The sequence below is a fragment of the Ambystoma mexicanum genome, chromosome 1p, assembly GCF_040938575.1.
Source record: "Ambystoma mexicanum isolate Mex_15411 chromosome 1p, UKY_AmexF1_1, whole genome shotgun sequence".
Classification (NCBI taxonomy): Eukaryota; Metazoa; Chordata; class Amphibia; order Caudata; family Ambystomatidae; genus Ambystoma; species Ambystoma mexicanum.
In genome coordinates this window covers 1186051304-1186070902 of record NC_090921.1, presented here as the reverse complement: position 1 = coordinate 1186070902, position 19599 = coordinate 1186051304, and the positions used below count along the sequence as shown (strand labels likewise).

The 19599-nt window shown below is 43.9% G+C and overlaps 1 protein-coding gene across 1 annotated transcript in view; it reads right to left on the bottom strand.

The window, feature by feature from the left end:
* Positions 1-19599, bottom strand: part of LOC138533319 (IgGFc-binding protein-like) — a 198558-nt gene that overhangs the window by 77612 nt on the left and 101347 nt on the right. The window contains exon 6 of the mRNA XM_069641139.1: positions 11789-11988. Within this exon, the coding sequence (XP_069497240.1) occupies positions 11789-11988 (200 nt within the window). The remainder of the gene's footprint in view (positions 1-11788; positions 11989-19599) is intronic.

Genomic DNA, 19599 nt, shown 5'->3' with positions numbered 1-19599 from the left:
GGGGTCTGGCATGGATTCACATGCTCATCTCTCTTATCAACATCATGAATTGCACAGCCATTTCAAACGCTTCAATCCATTGGAGGATATCAGAACCCTCCGCATACACACCAACAAGATCTTTCATAAACTTGGTTGCTGGGGACCTGACACTCACAACTTGTTTAGCTGAAGTCTCCACTCAAGCTTTCTCTAAGTGGATTCACTGACATTGAGTGTCCCGGGTTCTTGAGTTCAAGGTCCTTATCTTTGAGCTCAAGATCTCTATTCTTGAGCTCCACTTGTTGTGCCAACTCCTCTTTCTTAAGCACGGCATCTATTTCCAACTTGCGGTATTCAAAGGCCAATGTAATCCTTAATAACTCAAGCTCCAATGAAGTGCTGGGGTTTGGAACAGAGGCAGCAGGAATGGTGGCATTCCCAGAAACAGATTCGGCGACAAGCCTCGGGGCAGAGTCCTCATTGGTTGCATCCCCCCCCTTCAAGAGTTTCACAATCAGTCTGGTAGTCCACCAGGGCAGCTATGAGCTCTGCCCTAGATTTATCCACAAAGTCTAACTCCCTGGCTTCACAAGCACTCTGGAGAGCCTCTAAGCTCATCCTAGTCATTTTACCATTTGCAATAGACTCCATTGCTTGTAATGCAGTTATCTTGTACACAACTAAACCTTAATTGAACAAAGTGCAGATATCCTTGTAAGTGGCACAGTTATACACTGATTCTTAAAACCATAAGCATCCCACCGCTGCCACCAGTGTAAAGAACCGGAGGGGGGGTGTCTGTACTTCTGCTCTCAATATGGTAGAGGAGAGGCACAGAAGACCCCAGCCAAGATTCTCTATTATTGGTACGTGGTCGAGCAATCAAGGCCTAGCTTCTCAGGAGGTGATGCAGGCTGATTGTTAAGTACAGTGTACTCCCCAAGCACCCACAAAGGAATGTCGGCACACTGTATTAGTGCAAACACAGTCTTTATATAATTAATATTCAAGGTTATGTACAATATCACAATAACTCACTTTGTACTTGGTTATCTATAATGGCAAATATACAGTTCTACGTGGTACAACAATTACTGTTAGATCTCTTTAAAGTGCATCAACGGTATGGTTAAATGGCACAAAAATCAGTTTGTAAAGGAAAACAACATTAGAGGTAAGAGGAAAGCGGTTGGTTAGAATAATTGGCAGAATACTGGCCCTGCTAATAGACACAGTTCTGTGTGGAGATCACCCCACCTGGGCAACCTGTAGAATAAAGATATCACAAGCCCAGTCCATATATTGTTCACAAGAGACTTTCCAATAGTTCTGCAACCCCAAAGTACCTGGCATTGTAGCGTCCCTCCTCTGGGAATCAACAGCCCTTCTTGAGTGTCCTCCCTGAAAGGCAGGAGTCACGGGTCGTCGAAGATCTGACGGAGAACAGGGTGAGCTACGACGGTGAAGTGGCAGCTTCGTTCCTAGCGGTGCTCGTTGACAGGGAAGAGTAAACGTCCTGTAAGGAAGAGGCGTGCGGGGCACCTCTGTGTCGATAGTTCTGGACCGCAAAGAGTTTGAAGAACTGTGGTCCAGCAAGGGCGTCGAGTCGTCGGCGTCTCTGTGGTCTTCGGGTGGTGGGAAACCCACCGGCGGATGCTCTTCGATGCGTCAACGGTCAGGCCTTCTCGAGCGGGATAAGACGGCCGACGATGCAGATGAGAGCATCCTTGGATCAAGTTAAGTTTTTAGGCAACAGGAGCATGGCAGCTCCGGTCGGCGACGGCAGTCGTCGATAGTGACGGACAACAAAGAAACTCAGCCTCCCTGAAGATTGATGAAGTCATGAAAATGTGCGTTAGGAGGAGAAGCTAAAGACTGGTAACAGTGCGCCTGCCTTCACATCTTTAAACATTGTTCCAGGAGTCCCGGGCTCACAAGGCAGTGCAGCAGGGCCATCATGCCTTACATTGGAGAGCCACAACCATGGCTTTCCCCCTCCCCCCATCAAAGGGAAGATTTGTGCTATGGAGGGAGTTGTTTCCAGTCACCTGCCAGCAAAATCAAGTGCGAAAAATACAAGTACCAGAATCCTCAGAGCGAATTAACTTGTCACACCTGAAACAGAAATGCAGACCCGCCTGAAAATACAAAGAAACTCAGCCTCCCTGAAGATTGATAAAGTCATGAAAACGTGCGTTAGGAGGAGAAGCTAAAGACTGGTAACAGAGTGCCTGCCTTCACATCTTTAAACAGTGACGGACAACAGTCCAGGCGATTCTCTTTGGGATTCCGCAGCAGTCCCCGTCTTGGGTCGGCAGCCTGTCGTAGGTCTGTCTACCAGGGAGCTTTGGCAAAGATCAGCTGGTGCATGATGGTCCCTCGTAGCTCGGGAAGAGGACGCCTTACCAGATCCTCTCTGGGTCAGTCCTTGGAGACACAGAAGCTTTCAAATTGTGAAGGAGAGCAACAGCAATTCTTCTCTTCCAGCAGGACTTCAAGGTTAAGCTTCAAGTTTACTCCAGTTACTCGTCGTAGTGGACTTCAGCTTCTGAACATGAATTCTAGCAGTGAGAGGCCCCCAGAAATACTAGTTGGTCTCCCATTCATTCTGCTGGGTCACACTCAGGCAACCAATCGGTCAGAAGGGCATACATGCAGGCAGGTAGCCAATCAGGTGTATAATGCATTCAGGCCATTCACTTCTCTACAGATACTCACAACAAGTTATGTGTATTGGGACAAGTACCCAGCCATTCAACACTCCACACTGCATTCATACCAGTTTCAGGCAGGGCTGTCTCAGTCATTGTGTCAAACACCAGCTACTAGACACCCACAACACAGAATGCGTATTCGTCACACACTCCATTCACCCAGGTCCCACCCACAGGTGTACCCACAACATAAGGTAGTTGGGAAAGCTCCAGATAGTCTGGTCAGCACTTCCCACACTACCATACATGGAACTTCCCCCCAACAGCCAATCAGGGAGAAGGGACAGAGTCAGGGCTTCCCGGGACTTCGGAAAGATCAAGGTAACAGGTGATGGAAGGCAAGAGGCCACGGGGGCTATCTTGTTTCCATCAGGAATCTACCGATTCCAATGACAGGGCCTGAGCATCCCAAAATGGAGGATGCTTAGGGCACCAGTCAATTCAGCACGGAGCTGCCACCAGCCCATACCCTGCTCTGTGGTCCACCCACTGGTGCCCAAAAACATACACTAGGGGCACAGGGTTGTACCCCTACCCATGGGTGCCATAAGGGATCACATGGGTCCATTCACCAAAACCAAAAGATAGAGCTGCACCGCCAGGAGTCCCACATGAACTCCTGTGCAGACAACATGACAGAACACACGATAAAAGGCACTAAAGGACAAGGATACGGAGGCTCTGTCCCTCCAATGCATTTCCAGCATTACACCCAACCTGCGCAAATCACCACTTCCTAAACCTGGAATTTTGTCTACTTTTCAGAAATGTATGCCTTTCTGTCCTCCAATTTGGCTTTCCTACCCTTTTCTTCGATTCTGTCCATGCCTGTCCAATTGGCAAAAATGGCCAAAATCGCCTACCTCTCACAAAACGGTTGATAACCACATCAAAATAATTTCTATTTGTTTCAACTCAACCTGTTCCTGAAAGCCAGGAAAGTGGGGAATACAGCACAACAAACTATTTGTTCCTAGCTCTTACAAGGAAAAAACGACAGGCTTTTTTGTACATCATTTTATTGGCGTTTTTTGAAAAAACACATTTTCGCACTTTTTGGTTATTTTCTCTCACTCTTCTACAGCAACCTAGGATTCCTGGGTGGCATTACGAGCGCCTACATGTGAGAAAAGAAGGGTCCAAAGTTGGCCGAGATATCTCTTGTAACAAAAAGTTCAAGGCATTGAATGGCGACATACCGAAATCCCCAAAAAAGGCCTTGGCACTGGGGGGAAATACCCACTGCACTTAAAGGGTTAAACAGAACGCAAACGCAAAATCTTACGTCAGCACGATTAACAAGATACGAGCTGATTCTATTTGCACCGCATATTCAAATTATGAGATGTTGCGCATTTAATCCGGCCGAACTATTGCCTCTTCCGCAAGAAATTGCTTGCAGTGACATGTCACATGACTGCCTCTATACCACAGAACAAGAAACTAAAGGCAGAATTGATTTAAATGATACACCATTAATATATCCACAAGGGGAGCTGTTTTACGATGGCTCCTGCTTCAAACTTCCGGATGTTACATCCACTGCTGCTTACGCAATCTCTACAATAAGCAATGTTGTGGAAACCAAAAGAATTCTGCATAACTCTGCGCAGGCCGCAGAGATTATTGCATTGACTCAAGCTTGTGAACTTTCTGAAGGTCTTAGTGCAAATAAATTTACAGACAGTCAGTATGTGTTTGGGGTGGTTCACAACTTCAGTAGACTATGGGCAGAAAGAGGTTTCTTGACCTCACATGGAACTAAAATACAACATGGCACTTTGATAGTCCGGCTACTCTCAGCACTTGCGCTTCCTACTCAACTAGTAATAATGAAGTGCATGGCACACCAGAAAGTAACAGATGATGTTGGGAGAGGAAACGCTTTTGCTGACAGGATAGCCAAACAGACTGCCACCGATTTGTATTCTGAAATGTATGTAACAAAAGAAGTAAATACTTGTATGATAGACAAAGGAATTGATTCTCTAAAAGACGTTCAGGTTGATGCCACTCCAGAAGAACTTAAACAATGGCCCGAGGGTTTAGCAAGTTTGGATGAGGAAGGTTGTTGGATAGATAATGCCAAGAAAAGATGGAAACTACCCGATACTTATGTCACCGCTATGGTTACGATGGCTCATGGTCCAACTCATATATGTGCTGGAAAAATGTGTATACTGTTAGAACCTGTCTGGGTAAATGTAAATATCCTGAAAACTGTTGAACGTTTGGTTCAAAACTGCATGGTATGCTTACAGCATAATGTGGGAAAGGTTACATCGAAAACTAGACGTAGTTTTGGTCCCCCCTCTGTGCCTTTTGAAGTTATACATTTCAACTTCATCCAGAATTACAAATATGTTCTGGTAGTCATTTGTGCCTTTAGCAAATGGGTTGAAGCTTTCCCTGTAAAAGATGCCACAGCAATGATGACGGTGGAAACTATGCAGAAGCAATATTTTCCTAGGTTTGGTTTGCCGAGGGTCATTTGGTCGGACAATGGTCCCCATTTCATCACTGCTGTTATCCTGCAAGTATGCGCAGGATTACAGATCGATAAACGGTTCCATTCTGCCAGCTCAGAGTGCCGGAATTGTAGAATGCCATAACATTATATTAAAGAATAAGATGGCGAAGATTTGCGCTAGCAGAAATTTGAAATGGCCAGATGCCTTACCCATAGCTCTACTTTATTTATTTATTTTATTTATTAAAATTTTTGTAACGTGCCACATGCCCATGGGCCTCAGGGCACACATGAAGATGAGACAAGAACAGACAAACACAAAAAGGCAGAAGAGGAAGGAGAACCGTAAGCGGGTTATTCCAGGTTAAAGAGGTGAGTTTTTATGTCCATGAGGATGACCCCGCAAACAAAAACTGACCTCTCTTCCTATGAGATAATCATGGAAAGACCAGCCAATATTTGGGGCATACCCAAGCCCAAACGATTGAAAAATGTGGAGCATTTGCTCCTTTCTGAGTACTGCAACCAGTTAACTCAAAACTTGTATTTGATTTACCAACAGGTGCGAGAAGCCCTCGCAGTAAAATACGAGGGGCCAGGTCACCGACTTCGACCCGACAAATGGGTGCTTGTGAAAGCCTTTGAAAGAGCATCCTGTCTCGCACTGCACTGGAGAGGACCGTTTCAAGTTTTGTTGGCTACGCAGACCGCTGTACGGGTGGATGGAAAGAAACATTTGATTCATGCAACACACATCAAGAAGATACCTTTTCCTCTGTTGCATGACGAAGGAGAAGGGAAGGAGATTGTTCGCTCTGTTCCTCAGCACAAATCTGTTGTAACCGACACCGAGTGTGTCCCGGAAATCCTTCCTGAGCCCGTGGGGCCTGGGGAGACTGCTGTTTTGCCTTTCACTTCTTCTTTGGATCCTTTTGCATCATTGAGCAATGTTGCTTCTGTTTCACCACTTCCATCAGGAAGCAACAACACTCCATTCGCAGATCACGCCGTACCTGGAGTCTTGAGGTACAATCTGCATCCAAGGCACTAGACTTACAGCACAGCATCGGCTGTGCCCATAAGAAAACACTGTTAAGCTAGTCCCTTGTCACTCTTGCACGGAAACCTAAGAAAGAGACAGGGACCGGCAAAGCTAACTTGAAGCAAGATCGGCCACGTGGTCAGGGGGCCACCGACGGATGAACTAAAAGAGCCTGATGTAGAGGCTTCTAAACGAACTCTGAGAAACAATGTCCTTTCCCAACTCTACTCATACGGAACAAGCTATTGGTCTTGCGGCTGACAAAGAATCTGATTATCAAAGATCGTGGTCCCTGAGGACCCATTGTTTTCTGGTTACAGTGCTAATTTGTCTGATGATTGTATTATCGCATGGGTTTTGGTATGTCGAATGGGTGCGTCCACTTGAGACTTTGTTACCCACTGAAATTGTTCCCACTATGTCTCTACCTTTCGTGCATCTGTACACTCTTCCTCCTAGGGACTCCCGACATAGACAGGGGTATCACAATAACTCTTGCTTACTGATTATGTTTGTGACCCATGCGATTCTAAACAAAACAAATTGCTGGGTGTGTCAACATTTGCCACAGGCTGGTATATTCGTCCTCTTCCTTTGACTACTGCATGCTACTCCTCACTAAGGGCACTGTTCTTTGGTCGTTGGAATGATAGTATTTCTGGGAACTTTGATGGGACTAATCTGAATGAGTTTGAGAGACGAGTCCTGACACCTTTGGGATGTTTCCTCTTTGCAAATAGGAGCAAGCTTAATGTTGCTTCAATTAGGCATCTAATAGACTCTCTAGACCTTGAATCATTAATTCACTGATTTATTTCCAGATGGCTCCTGTAGGCAACCAAGATGCCATGCCAGCTTCCTATACTATCAATCATAGCCCTAACTCTGTTTCCTTCTGCATACAAGGGGATGGTTCTCAACCAATGGGTATATTCAAGGGTTGTACCAACATTGCAAATCGAACCAGCGAGGACAGACTTTTGTATGTAGGTGATCCTGTTTATTTTGTCTGTGGCGATGAAGCTTATCTTTGGTTACCTAGAGATTGGCAGGGTAATTGTTACTTGAGTATCTTGTTACCAGGGGTATATGTAGCTATCACCTCTGAGGTCTCTAGAACTTGTCCAAGGTGGGATGAGAATGGAGATACTCCTTCACAAGTCTTGGGCGATGTAGCAAAATCCTTTGTGACATTTTGGGGACAAATAATGAACTCTGAAGATATCAGGAGACTAGCAAGAGTATTGGAGAAAACCATCAATAGAACCACCGATATATTATACAACATGACGCTAGAACAAAAGGCTATTAGATTAGTGGCCCTTCAAAGTAGGATGGTGTTAGATGTCATCCTAGTTGAGCGTGGTTGGTTATGTCGATTGGTGGGATCTGCTTGCTGTGTTTTCGTACCCGACTCCTCCTCTACCATATTCAGGGCAATACAGAATCTGCATTCCTTGAGTACGGAAGTACATGTCCCCGAGGGAAATTGGAATCTCAGTGCTTGGTTCTGGAACTTTCTATGTACATGGGGTTGGAAGCTCTTTTCAGTTCTAATGATAATTCTTGGTGTTCTACTGTTTTGTTGTTGTTGTGTACAATGTCTTCCTGCCATACGTTCAATGTTAGGAGGATGTTGTGTACAAACTATATGCATATTAGGACCAACAGTACATGCGCCCAAGGAAACTGCTAACATATTTGTAATGAAAGATATCACTATCAAAGAACTAATGGCTATTGATATTTCTGAAGAATGTGATTCAGGATGTACGGACATTGAGGTGTGGGGTTTTGAGGAAAGCAAATGTTTTGAGTAACGCTATTGGCTTAGGCCAAAAGGAGGGTCTGTTAAACTGTATTCGTATAATACCACCTTGTTATGAATGTTGGCATAAGCCCATTCGCGTTGCACAGAAAACCGCATCTGAAATGTTCTGCTTTTCTATCGACTTTGCTGCCATTTTAGCAATCATCCGCCATTTTGAATTCAACTCTTGTTTCTGTGTTCTAAAATGGTGGACTGTGTTTTCGACTTGCAACCGAGTCAAACGACATTTGAGTTCTGTTAATGTTTAGGCTGACCGAAAGCAGACTGTCATATGCAATGAAACCTTGTGACTCGAATTAACTGCAATCCAAGTGTTGTCTGCGCTCACAAGCCTCATCCTTGTGTAAACAACGAGACAATGTAAAACAAACTCAGATCGTGTGTTTTTCCTGGACTGCATTGTAGGAATTCTTGAAACAAGGCTTACCGTGGATCAGAGAATCAACAGCATCATTGTAACTTCATGGACATACAAACGTGTTTAATCCCTTGTACAATATTGTAATATTTGACATGTGAACTGGGCACGAATTCTAGCATGTAACTTATTAGTTTGGAGAGATTCTGTACAATGTTTTGGGAAATGCATACATGCGGCTGTGTTTAGATGTCCAGCACTCTCACCCCTCACTGTGTCGGCTGGTACACACTGCGAGGTGTTGGGAGCCAGATAGCTATCTGTTTTGCTTTGACTGTACAGTAATAAAAGATACTTGTATCTTTTCAACCCGTGATTGGCGCATTTCATTAGTGGTACTAAGCCTCGATATTTCTTTGGTCTTTCAAACTGTGCTCCTATGTTCCCACAAGTAGTCAGCCCCTGAGCTCTAACACACCAGCGCTGACTAGGTCACCCTACCCGAATATTATGACTCACCAGGCCACATCCCCTATCAGACAACCACCCAGGCAGGCCATTGAGACTTCTGGTCTTACCTCCCTCCCCCACCCAACATCACCTCCCCATCAGCCACACCTCCACTACTACCACTTCTAAGAGGAGCCCTCATAAATGCTAGATCTATCCCAGCCCAAACCTTCGATAAATGACCTTATCACTTCCCAAGACTTTGCTAGCTATTATGAAAACCTGGCTACACCCAGCCCTTGGACAAGCCTTGTCCCTAGCCATGCCCGACTGATCGCCATCCTTCGAAGTGACAGGCTCGACTCAAGAGGAGGAGGTGTTGCACTTATTTTTAAAGATACCACTCCACAGAAGGCAACTGTGAACTCCTTTCAATCAAGTTATCTACCACCCCCGCAGACAGCTTAACTATCCATATAATATACTGCCCAGCTGGTCCCTCCACACCCTTTGAAGAGGACCTCCTCCATACTGTGGGCAAACACATTAAGCCCTCCACCAGAATCATATTGCTGGGGGATCTAAACCTGGACCTCAACAACCCTTCAGATCAAAACACCAGCTCAGTGGCTAACACACTCTCTGCCATGGACTTCAGACATTGCACAACAACACCTACCCACAACAAAGGCCGGACTCTGGATTGGGTAGCTGATCTTAATAGCCAGAGCACCATCTCCTCTAACGCCCTGTGCCCTTGGACAGACTACCACATATTGGCCTTCACTTTCCCACCTACCAAGCTGCCCACATCCAACTGCTCTACCTGCTCTTCCACCTACACAGGCCTGCAGTTCATTCAAGATGACCAGAGATTCCATCTTGCCTCTCCTCTCTCAACTACAACCAGAACACCTCGTCTCAGAAGACCTGAATGTCCTTGCAGACATCAACATGAACACTGCGACAATGGCTGTGAATTCTGTAGCCCCTCTTGCCCTTCGTAAGGCTAAACCTGCAGGTCCTATCAATTCCGGGTTCAGCCCTGACCTCCAAGCTATGAGCAACATAAAACGCTTCACAAAAGCAACCTGGAAGAAGTCTCCCATTGACGCCCACAAATCTCTATTTAAAAACTCAGCCAGACAATACAAGCAGGTTATTATCGCTGCAAAATCAGCAGCCTATAACACCAGAATCACCATTTCCATCTCCAACGCCGAAGAAATATTCAGAATGCTTAGGGAGTTAGAAACCCAGTCTTCACCACCAGTCACCATCATAAGAGATTAGCCGTGGTGCTTGAATATTCAAAACCCTACGCAGATGAAAATAAACTCCATTCAGCAGAAAATCACGCAAAACCAACTCAATCAAATCACCCTCTAATCCACACCGCCAGCTACCCTGTAACTTGATTCATGAGACTGACTTTCCACTTCGGAGCGGTCACTGAACCAGAAACTGCGAGCATCCTCAAAAGCCTCAAGCCATCAAAATGCAAAGAGGATATACGACCAGCCTCTATCGTTGAAGACTGCTCTACGGGTCTAGTCCCTTATGATCACCAAGTTCATCAACGCCTCACACTTCGAGACTTGTCCCCATGAGCCTCAATGAATCTTGGGTCCTCCCTATACTAAAAAAAACATTCCCTGGACCCAGCAGTCCCCAACAACTACTGCCCAATAACAACAGTCCCATGTTTGCAAGAAAGCCTGGACAGGGCTGCCTACAACCAAAAACAGATCTTCTTGGAAACCAAACACATCCTAGGAATGTGCCAATCACGTTTCTGGCTCGGACACCGCACAGAATCAGCCTTGCTCTATCAGACAAATCAGCTTCATAACTTCAGAGATGAGGGCAAACCAGCCTTGCTCCTCCTCCTTGATGCATGGGCAACATTGGACCTGGTGGGGCCCTCAAATATTGTGTCACCCCCCTCTCAGCATCCGCCAACTTTTCCCAAGGAACCTCAACATGGGTTGCCTCATTTCTTGAAGGAAGATCCATGAGAGTTTTTTCAGAAATAGCCAATCGCCCCCCCAAGTGCCCATTGTATGTGGTGTCCGACAAGGATCCTGTGTGTCCCCCACTCTCTTTAATATATTCACCAAACCCCTCTTCAACCTCTTGGACTCCACTGTTATCTCATACACTAACTATGCCGAAGACGCCCACATTCTCCTCCGCCTGTGCTGCCTTCCATCTATAAATGGCAGAAAGCATTCCATGCAAAATGCATAAAGACGATTTTGCGAGGTTCTTACACCTACCTTTTGCACAGAGGCAACCTGTTTGTACCTAAATATGAACACAACAGGTCACCTCCATGCAATTGCGCATGACAGGAACGTGAGCTCTAAGGTGTTTTTATCGCAGTGGGCCACTGGGGAGGAAGTCGCTGTGGGCACCATTAGCATGATCATAGGCAATTCCCATGACCAGCTCCCCGGACAACTATATATGAAGATTTGGTGACTGTCATTGCCTGGACGGGCTAGTATTAAATAGAGATAATATGTAAAAACAAATAATTTGCAGGGCAGTTGCTTCATGAATAAGCAGTGTAGTAGCCATGTATACTGTGCCATTTACCACTTTAGTGGTCTTCCGGCACTAGATCATGTCTGCAGTGCACATTGTCCCATACATTATGACCAGCTCCTTGATGCCCAAGGTTTCTGTGTGCTTTATACATGCATAAATAAATAAATACCTGGGATAACCAGTCCTGGGAAAATCACTTTAAGTGCGGGAGTGGGCGGATCCTACAATGATTATTTATGGGAATTCAGGACGAACATGCTCTCCCTTGGTTTAAGTGCCTGTATTCATGGCACTTGAAATACTTGCTCTTTATCTCACAGTGTGCAAGGGAGTCAAAGACTAATTCTCGCATGGGTTGATGGTATAGATGTGGGTAGTGGCAGCTTACCTGAATATACCGTCCTTTGTACCTGCAGCCGCACTTGTTCATTGGCACGCAGTTTACCCCATCAAACAATAGCCCTGGGTTGCACACACATCCCTCGTAGCATTTGCTGCTGCATGTGGGTCTGCCAAACAGCGATGCGCAGGTATTTTCACAGTTGTTGGCACAGCTGCTATAGGTACTGCCCGCCGGACACTGGATTGCTATAAACAGAAAATTGAGGTATCAATGAAGAAATAGAGATTCATTTTTTAAGTTCCATAGCTGATAACTTTCCACAGGCACATTTACCTAGTGAGCTGTCAAGGACACTGAGCTATCTTCACTGACTTCACTCTGAGGCCTTTTGCTTCCATTGGGTGGTAGGATGGACAGAAAGGTTTTCAAATGTGGAATCGTCCTAAAGACCTCTACCAACATGCGACAAGGCCTGCTTTGCCCCGAGTCCATTTGGCCATTCTCTTTCCCCAGAGGTGTTTGCTTTCATAATGAATAGTTCCCGAATCGCACTATGCTTAATTCCATATACAATTATATTATATAAAGTATTATACAAATATACTTTTATGAATATATTCTACGAATCTTAGACCTTATTTGACTGAAGTTCCAATGCCACACCAGCACCCAGTAACCATCACTGGAAGTTCACATCCACTTCAGAGCCACATGAGCAAAGCCTTGTGGGTATTCACCTTAATCCAAAGGCAAGTCTTTAGCTCCAGAAAATCCTCTGCTACTTTATGCATAGCTTCATCAACCCAAGAGAGGCAGTTCCCAAGGCAGCAGACAGCTGCATACCAGGTTCACTATTATTGTGTATCACCAGTGCAGGAAAAAAAAACCTGTTTATCTGAAGTCTGAAAATGGAAAAAAGCTCAGTGAGTCAAGGCGCAGATGCTACAGCGCCACCGTACAGGCATCACTGGAAGTTCACATTTGCAAAGCATTCTGGTTCTATATAAATTAGCCCAAATGCAAGTCTTTAGCTCCAGACCGGGTAGCACTGTGGCATTTGTGACTTGACTCAAATGGTTTATTCTACTTGTATCTCCATTTCATCTCCATTTTACATGACATCACAGATGTTAAACACACATCTATATACAAACTGCTCTCAAACACACATGCAGATTCGCATTGTGCTAACCCTGGCCTCAAACCAGAACAAACTATTCAAGAATCCCCAGATAGGGATTACCTCATTCTCACACCTTTAAAATGCAGAGCGGAAGGTGTTACAATGAAACCTTTAATTTAAAAATTGCACACACGGTCACCTTTCCATCTCAGGTATGAAGTATAACACCCATGCAGTTATACATCATCATGACAATTCAACTACCAGTGGACATTATGTAGCCTAAGATGCGAAACAAAGAAATATGCAAGTAGATTCCTCATCTGCATTGCTTATTCAAATACTGCCAAACATTAGCAGACCTAGCAGCGCATATAGAGTTAGTAATGAGTCTGAAAACACGTGTACCACAGTACAGCGGCACATAGAATACTTTATGCAATGGCATAGCTACAACATTTCACATTATCCAGCACATCGCAAGAAAAGTAGGGATCTTCCAAACAAAGCAAGATGCGAAAATTGGGATCAATACAATAAACCCACGACCTTTAGCGTCTCCATTGAAAACACAGTGATCTTTCCTAAGAGGGTTTCAATGAAGTGATATTTCTTTCCTCACAAAAAAACAAAGAGCACGAGAAAACCCTAAATAAGGGCTTTACTGTATCAGTTGTTTCTGGGAAATAGAGAAAACATGCAAACACTTCTTGTAAGTATATAGAAAGAAAATCCCCAACTATGGGCTATAAAAGGGGTTAACATCCCAAGGCCCTTCTTAAAAGGCTTTGCTTCGCTCGGCCCTTTAACTCGGGTCCGGGTCATTACCCACCAGTATGGCCTGTGCACCTGGTGCTTAACGATATATTAGATCACCGAACCTACAACCTGGCATATAAACTGAAGAGTAGAATAATGCAACTTGTAAGAAGAACCTGAGGTTCCCAAGGTATTTGTTAATAACCAGACGCCTACATTTGGCCACAGGCTTATAAGGCAAAGGGCCAATGTGGACAACAAGCACTGTGTGAGTGGGCAGCAAGTGAAACACTGTCCATCAAGTAAGAAACACAATTACACACCATGCAGTGCTCGAGTAGTCTTCCTCACATAGTATTTTTCAAAGTGGACATGTGTCCCATACTATCTAGCATCGCTGCAAGGGGCCTCTTGCATCTAAGATAACCAGTATTTTTTAAATTCAACTGTTGTCCCCTTGAAGAAATTATGTCACTAATGTTGAGGAAAGAAATATGGTGGGGAGGTTTTTTTAGGATTATTTGTGTGAAGTTATACAGCAGTGTCAGGGCATGTGGGTGAAAATGTGGAGTCTGTTTGGCATGGTTATGTCGATAGTTAAGGCCTGAAGAGAATTCATAACATGAAGAAATATGTGTTTTTTTGTTTAGAGCATCCTGAGGAATGAAAATGTATTTTTTATGTAAGCATGTTTTTAGCAAATTAGCAAATGGAATGACCCGCTGTGAGTGGGTTTCGACAGATCCCTCACGTCCATTATGAGGAAATCTGTGGAACTGTGCGTACAAAAAAAAGGGAAACCGAGATAGGGAAATTACCTCACCAACTTGTTCAAGTGAGACATGGGCTGCTGCCTGAAGGTTCTGTGTTCCTCAAATTCTCCCTGATGGTGCGCCAGTGATCCAGAAGGTTGGCGCACATCTCAGGGTCCGATTCCTGCCATTGCAGCAATAATTAGTGAGCCGACTGGTGTTTTCAAACAAGCAGTCTGCAATCGATGGTGCTTTCCCATACTTATCTCCAGGGTATGTAATAGGGATCATAGAATTGGTAATATTTTTCCGTACGTCTTTTGAGGGATTATCTCCATTAAATATCGGTAATGCAGTAAATCTGAATGGCGTTTTATTGTGGAAATAGTAATTTCATTACACAAGTTATATAAGTAAATATGCAATTCCAGTCCTCCTGCCGCATTTCTAGTGGCTGATGCTAAAATTGTAGAGATCCCTCGCAGAGCAAATGTTTTTTTTTTTATGCCCGGCAACCACCCCTTACTACTGAAATAGGCTGGGTGTGAATGGTAAGAAGTGTAAACTATTCTACAAGCCATTAGAATGTCCTCTCATTGCACGAGTATTACTCCTTAAAGTGGTGGGTTTCATTTCAATGCTTCGTGTCAGTATGTATGGTCTTTTATGGTGGGAAATATAATCACAATGCTAGTTAATCCAAAATTGAATGGTGTTTTAAATAAAAATGTAATCCCATTCAGATAAACCATGAGTGTTGTCTACCCTTGGCATGTTTAATTCCAATCCATGGTTTTACCTCAAAGTCAACCAGAAAAAATATGCCACCTAGCCGAGGGATCCATGATGTTTGACATGTGATTTCAGTGTTTTGCATGTATTGTGTTCACAGGATCTGCAAGTCTGTAAGGTCTGCAAGTATTTCTGCACACGATTCATGCTTATTTCCATTCATATTGCAATGTACTTGGTGCCTCTTCTATCTCAGGTCAGTGCGAGGCCCTGTGCCGCCTATATTGGAGAAGAGTCAGCCTATATTCCTGCTCATTTAATTTGTGTGAATCCAAACCTCCCTGTAGATGTGGGTGTGTGTGAAGAAGGGAGGTGTTGCATTTAATGTACCTGAAATGTATGACAGGCCTGTATGAAGCTAAGCTGTTTGTTGAAAGTGTGCCCGGGTATGTCCCACATATATTTCAGTTGGTGCCTTGGAGCTGGATTAGAGGGCGGGCATGGTCCGTATCTGTCCTTTCTGTGAGCTATCCTGAACTTTCAACTTAATCTGAAACCTAAAAACTAAAATAAATCCACTTCTAAAGAAGAACCTAATGCTCCTCGATTATTTGTTCGCAAGCACCCCTCTACAGACATCCATTTATCAGGTTTTATTAGACGCAGCATTGCAAAGAGCATACCATGTAGAAGATAAACTCTCTCCATACCATGTGCCAGAGAGTATATCTGTGCAGACCAAGGATAGGGATGCTTAAGGCTTCTGGGTCTGGGGAGATTGTGAATTCAAATTATACTATTCACAAGTATTCACTTGTGCCAAGGCCAGATAATTATAAAGAAAACTATCACTCAAAGATAGGGCATGTTATATTTACACTGCAGTATTACTAGTATTAAAAACGTTTAACTATATGATTTTCCCAGAGTCCCCCACCATCTATTCATGTGCCTGTGCTTTGGTGTCATTGTATGTGCTCGACTGTGTGTATAACACTGTTTGATACACACCTCTGTAATACTGGGTGCATCCAAATGTGCAAAAGCTCCAGTTCTAACTCACAAAGGATTTTCCTTTAATGAGTTTTTGTTAGGAGAGCATTAAAGGCAGTGTGTTATTACAGTAAAGGCAGCATGTCATTAGGCGTAAGGCAGGTCCACTTGGGTGACATCACAGTTGTATAGAATATGGTGGTCGAGAGGGTTCCAATGAACTCCAATTGGCATCTAAGGAGGTCAAGGAATTATTGTAGTGGTATGGTGTGCAGCAGGTCACCACAGCACTGTATCATCCACAAGGCAGTGGTGCCATGGAACGGTTTAATCTCACCTTGATGGATTTTATAAGGATAGCAGTGGCTACAGGTGGTTATTGGATCAGGGCAGTGATGGAAAAGGTTTTCCAATAAAGGCTAGCGCCCCACAAAGTGACAGAAGTATCACCATTTGAATTGTTGTGAGGCAGGAAACCCGATTCACATTTGTGTCCAGGATCGATGGGAAGGTCGAGGTGATGTTGATGTGAACAAAGAGCAGGAGAGAATTCTGCAGCGCAAGATAAAGAGCAAAATGACATTTGGTGTTAAGAAGTTATTGAAAGTGGTACACGTGAGCCCAGGTGACCTGGTAAATATCAAATTGCCTGGCAAAGTGAAGAAGGGTGAACTGAGGTGATCAAAGATCTGGGCTCTTCCATTCTGGTGAATGGTGGAAGTTTATGGAGTAACAAAAGGATCACTCTGGTGAAGGAGGAAGGTGTCAGAAATGTCAAAAATGTTCAGCGTAAGGAAGGGAGGTGTTAGTAGAGCATAAAACGCAGTGTGTTATTACAGTAACTGCAGTATGTGATTAGGTTTAAGGCAGGGCCAGCTGGGTGACATCACAGCTGGATTGAATGTGGTGGACGAGAGGGTTCCAACTGGTGTCAGCTGAGAGAGGCTGTCGATAGTGAGGTTGCTATTTGTTCCTTGTACTGATTAATGTACATTAAACATTTATATTGATAAACACATGATGAGCTATCGTTTTTCTTCGTGGTAACAGTTTTGTGTTAGGCAAACCATTAATTGTAAAGGACATTCCTAGAAGGGGGGAGAGCCTCCTCAGACCTGATGCCAGTCAGTAGATTGGTGCAGGCAAGAATAGGGAATTCCAAAGCTAACACTAATGAATCTAATGCAACTATACATTGTGCCCTTCAGAAATTCTCACAGGTGCCTGGACAAAGTTTTTAAGTATAGAAAAGGAGCCGGGAATGAAAGAGCCTTTGGGGTTCCCAATGTTTTCTGAAACTCGTTTAGCCAGATCACTGTACCCAGGTTCACCAACATCCAACAGAGGCCTGTTCGACTGTGGCCTTGTACACCTAATTCTGGCACAGTCCCAAAACACCACCTATTACCAGCATTGGTATTTACTTTGTTTTATTTATTTATTTAATTTAAATATGTTGAGCACTTTCACCAAACAATTGTACATGATGGAAGAAAACAGTGTATAACAAAATAAGACAGAAATTGGTGATCAAGGGATAGTAACATAATTAAAAAATAAATCAAGTAACTGTGGCCAATCATCAACGCAGGTGATAATGAAATCTCGTAGCCAACACTTGCCATAACACAGAGGAAAACATCAAGAATACTCTGGTTCATGCAATTGAAGTTGCAGGGGATATTATCACCGTGACCCCAAGAAAACTATGGACAAATGCACACCTCATGGGTCATACTCCATGCAGTACATTCACTGTATGTGCACAAAGTGCAGCAAAGAAGTTGATGTTGGTCTCTGATACCCTTGAAACTCCAAAAATGTTGTTTATCTGAATATATGTCAATGAAAGCTAATGTACGACGTCATGACAAACAGACTCATATGAAAAAGAATCATCAAACATAAGTCATTTATCAGGACCAAAACGCTAATGGTACCATTGGTGGAACATTTTGTCAAACCTAACCATCTAACAGAGAATGTTTCTTGGACTCTTAGAAAAAGTAAAAAACCTGCAATATAAGGAGGTGATTGTAATAAAGAGGCACGGCACAAAAGAAGCTGGTGTAAGAGCTTTATATAAGGCCTCCGGAGGTTGGAACCGCCAGTGCTCAAATGACCTGGTAAGTTCTCAGGTGAGAGCATAGGAGCGCACAGGCGTTCCGTTAGAACACAGGTTAACATTCTATAAGTGCATGACATCATAACATCTCCTTACCTATGGGAAAGAAAGGGACGGAGGAGGGAAGGGGGAAAGGGTGGAACAAGGCAAAAGGAGGAAATAAACTAAGGGGTAAATATGAAGCAATGTTTTGTAGGCAACTGCTGGTTGATAGTAGATGTAGTTACTATTGAAATTTCGGATGGTTTTCTGATTTCTTTTCGACAGTCTCCCGACAGGGGCTTCATCGTTGTCAGAATGGAGCTCATCATCTTCCATGCGTCTGTGGTATGATGTTCCATCAGGAATGAGGTCTTTTCTTGATAGTGTGCCACAGTTAATGTCTTTGGATGTGCTGGGTCTGCAAATGTTGTTTGTTATTTTCACAAGATCATCACCAGACCATCTCTTTCCATCGTCCAATATGACAGATTTTCCTTGACAACGTGTGACCCTTTGTGGAGACCTAAAGTTAGATTCGCACTTGAGCGTTTTCTTTGGTTCTTTGACACAAACCCAGTCTCCTTCCTGAAAGGACATTTCTTTTACTCTGTTCCTTGAGTCATAATATGTTTTGTATGTTTCCTGCTTCTCCTTCACCGTTTTCTGGATTTGGTCTATGTCCACTCTTGCCTCACCAGTATCCATGAAGATCCACGCTGGCCTCAGTTGGTTGGTTGCTACTCTGCCCCTCATATGGTAAAGGGCTCCACGTTAGTGGTGGTATGTGGGGTTGTTCTGTATGCATATAGAGCTTTCTTGAGAGTTTCCCTCCATGGAAGAGCATTTGCTGTGGCTAGTTGGACTACGCTTTTCACTAGTCTATTCATTCTTTCTAACAGTCCATTGGAGATCGGGTGGTACATGGACGTTGTGGTGTGGTTGATGGATCTGTTTCTGAGGAACTCTTGAAATTCTGATGATGTAAACTGGGACCCATTGTCTAAGACCAGATCCTTGGGGTCTCCCTCTCTATTGAAGATTTCAGTATAAGAGCTTTATATAAGGCCCCCGGAGGTTGGAACCACCAGTGCTCAAATGACCTGGTACGTTCTCAGGTGAGAGAGTAGGAGCGCACAGGCGTTCCGTTAGAACACAGGTTAACATTCTATAAGTGCATAACATCATAACAGTGACATAACATCAATGCTACTGTATAGGGAATAGAAATGTATTTATCAACTAAAAACAGACAAAATCGGATTAAATGAAGAAATCCAGTGGCATGCTGTATCCACTAGATAACTAGTTGTTTCACTTCACCTTATGCAGCATGTTTGACTTGTTACACCCCTATAAAAATCATGATTGCTTTGTTTTACCCTATGTTTTA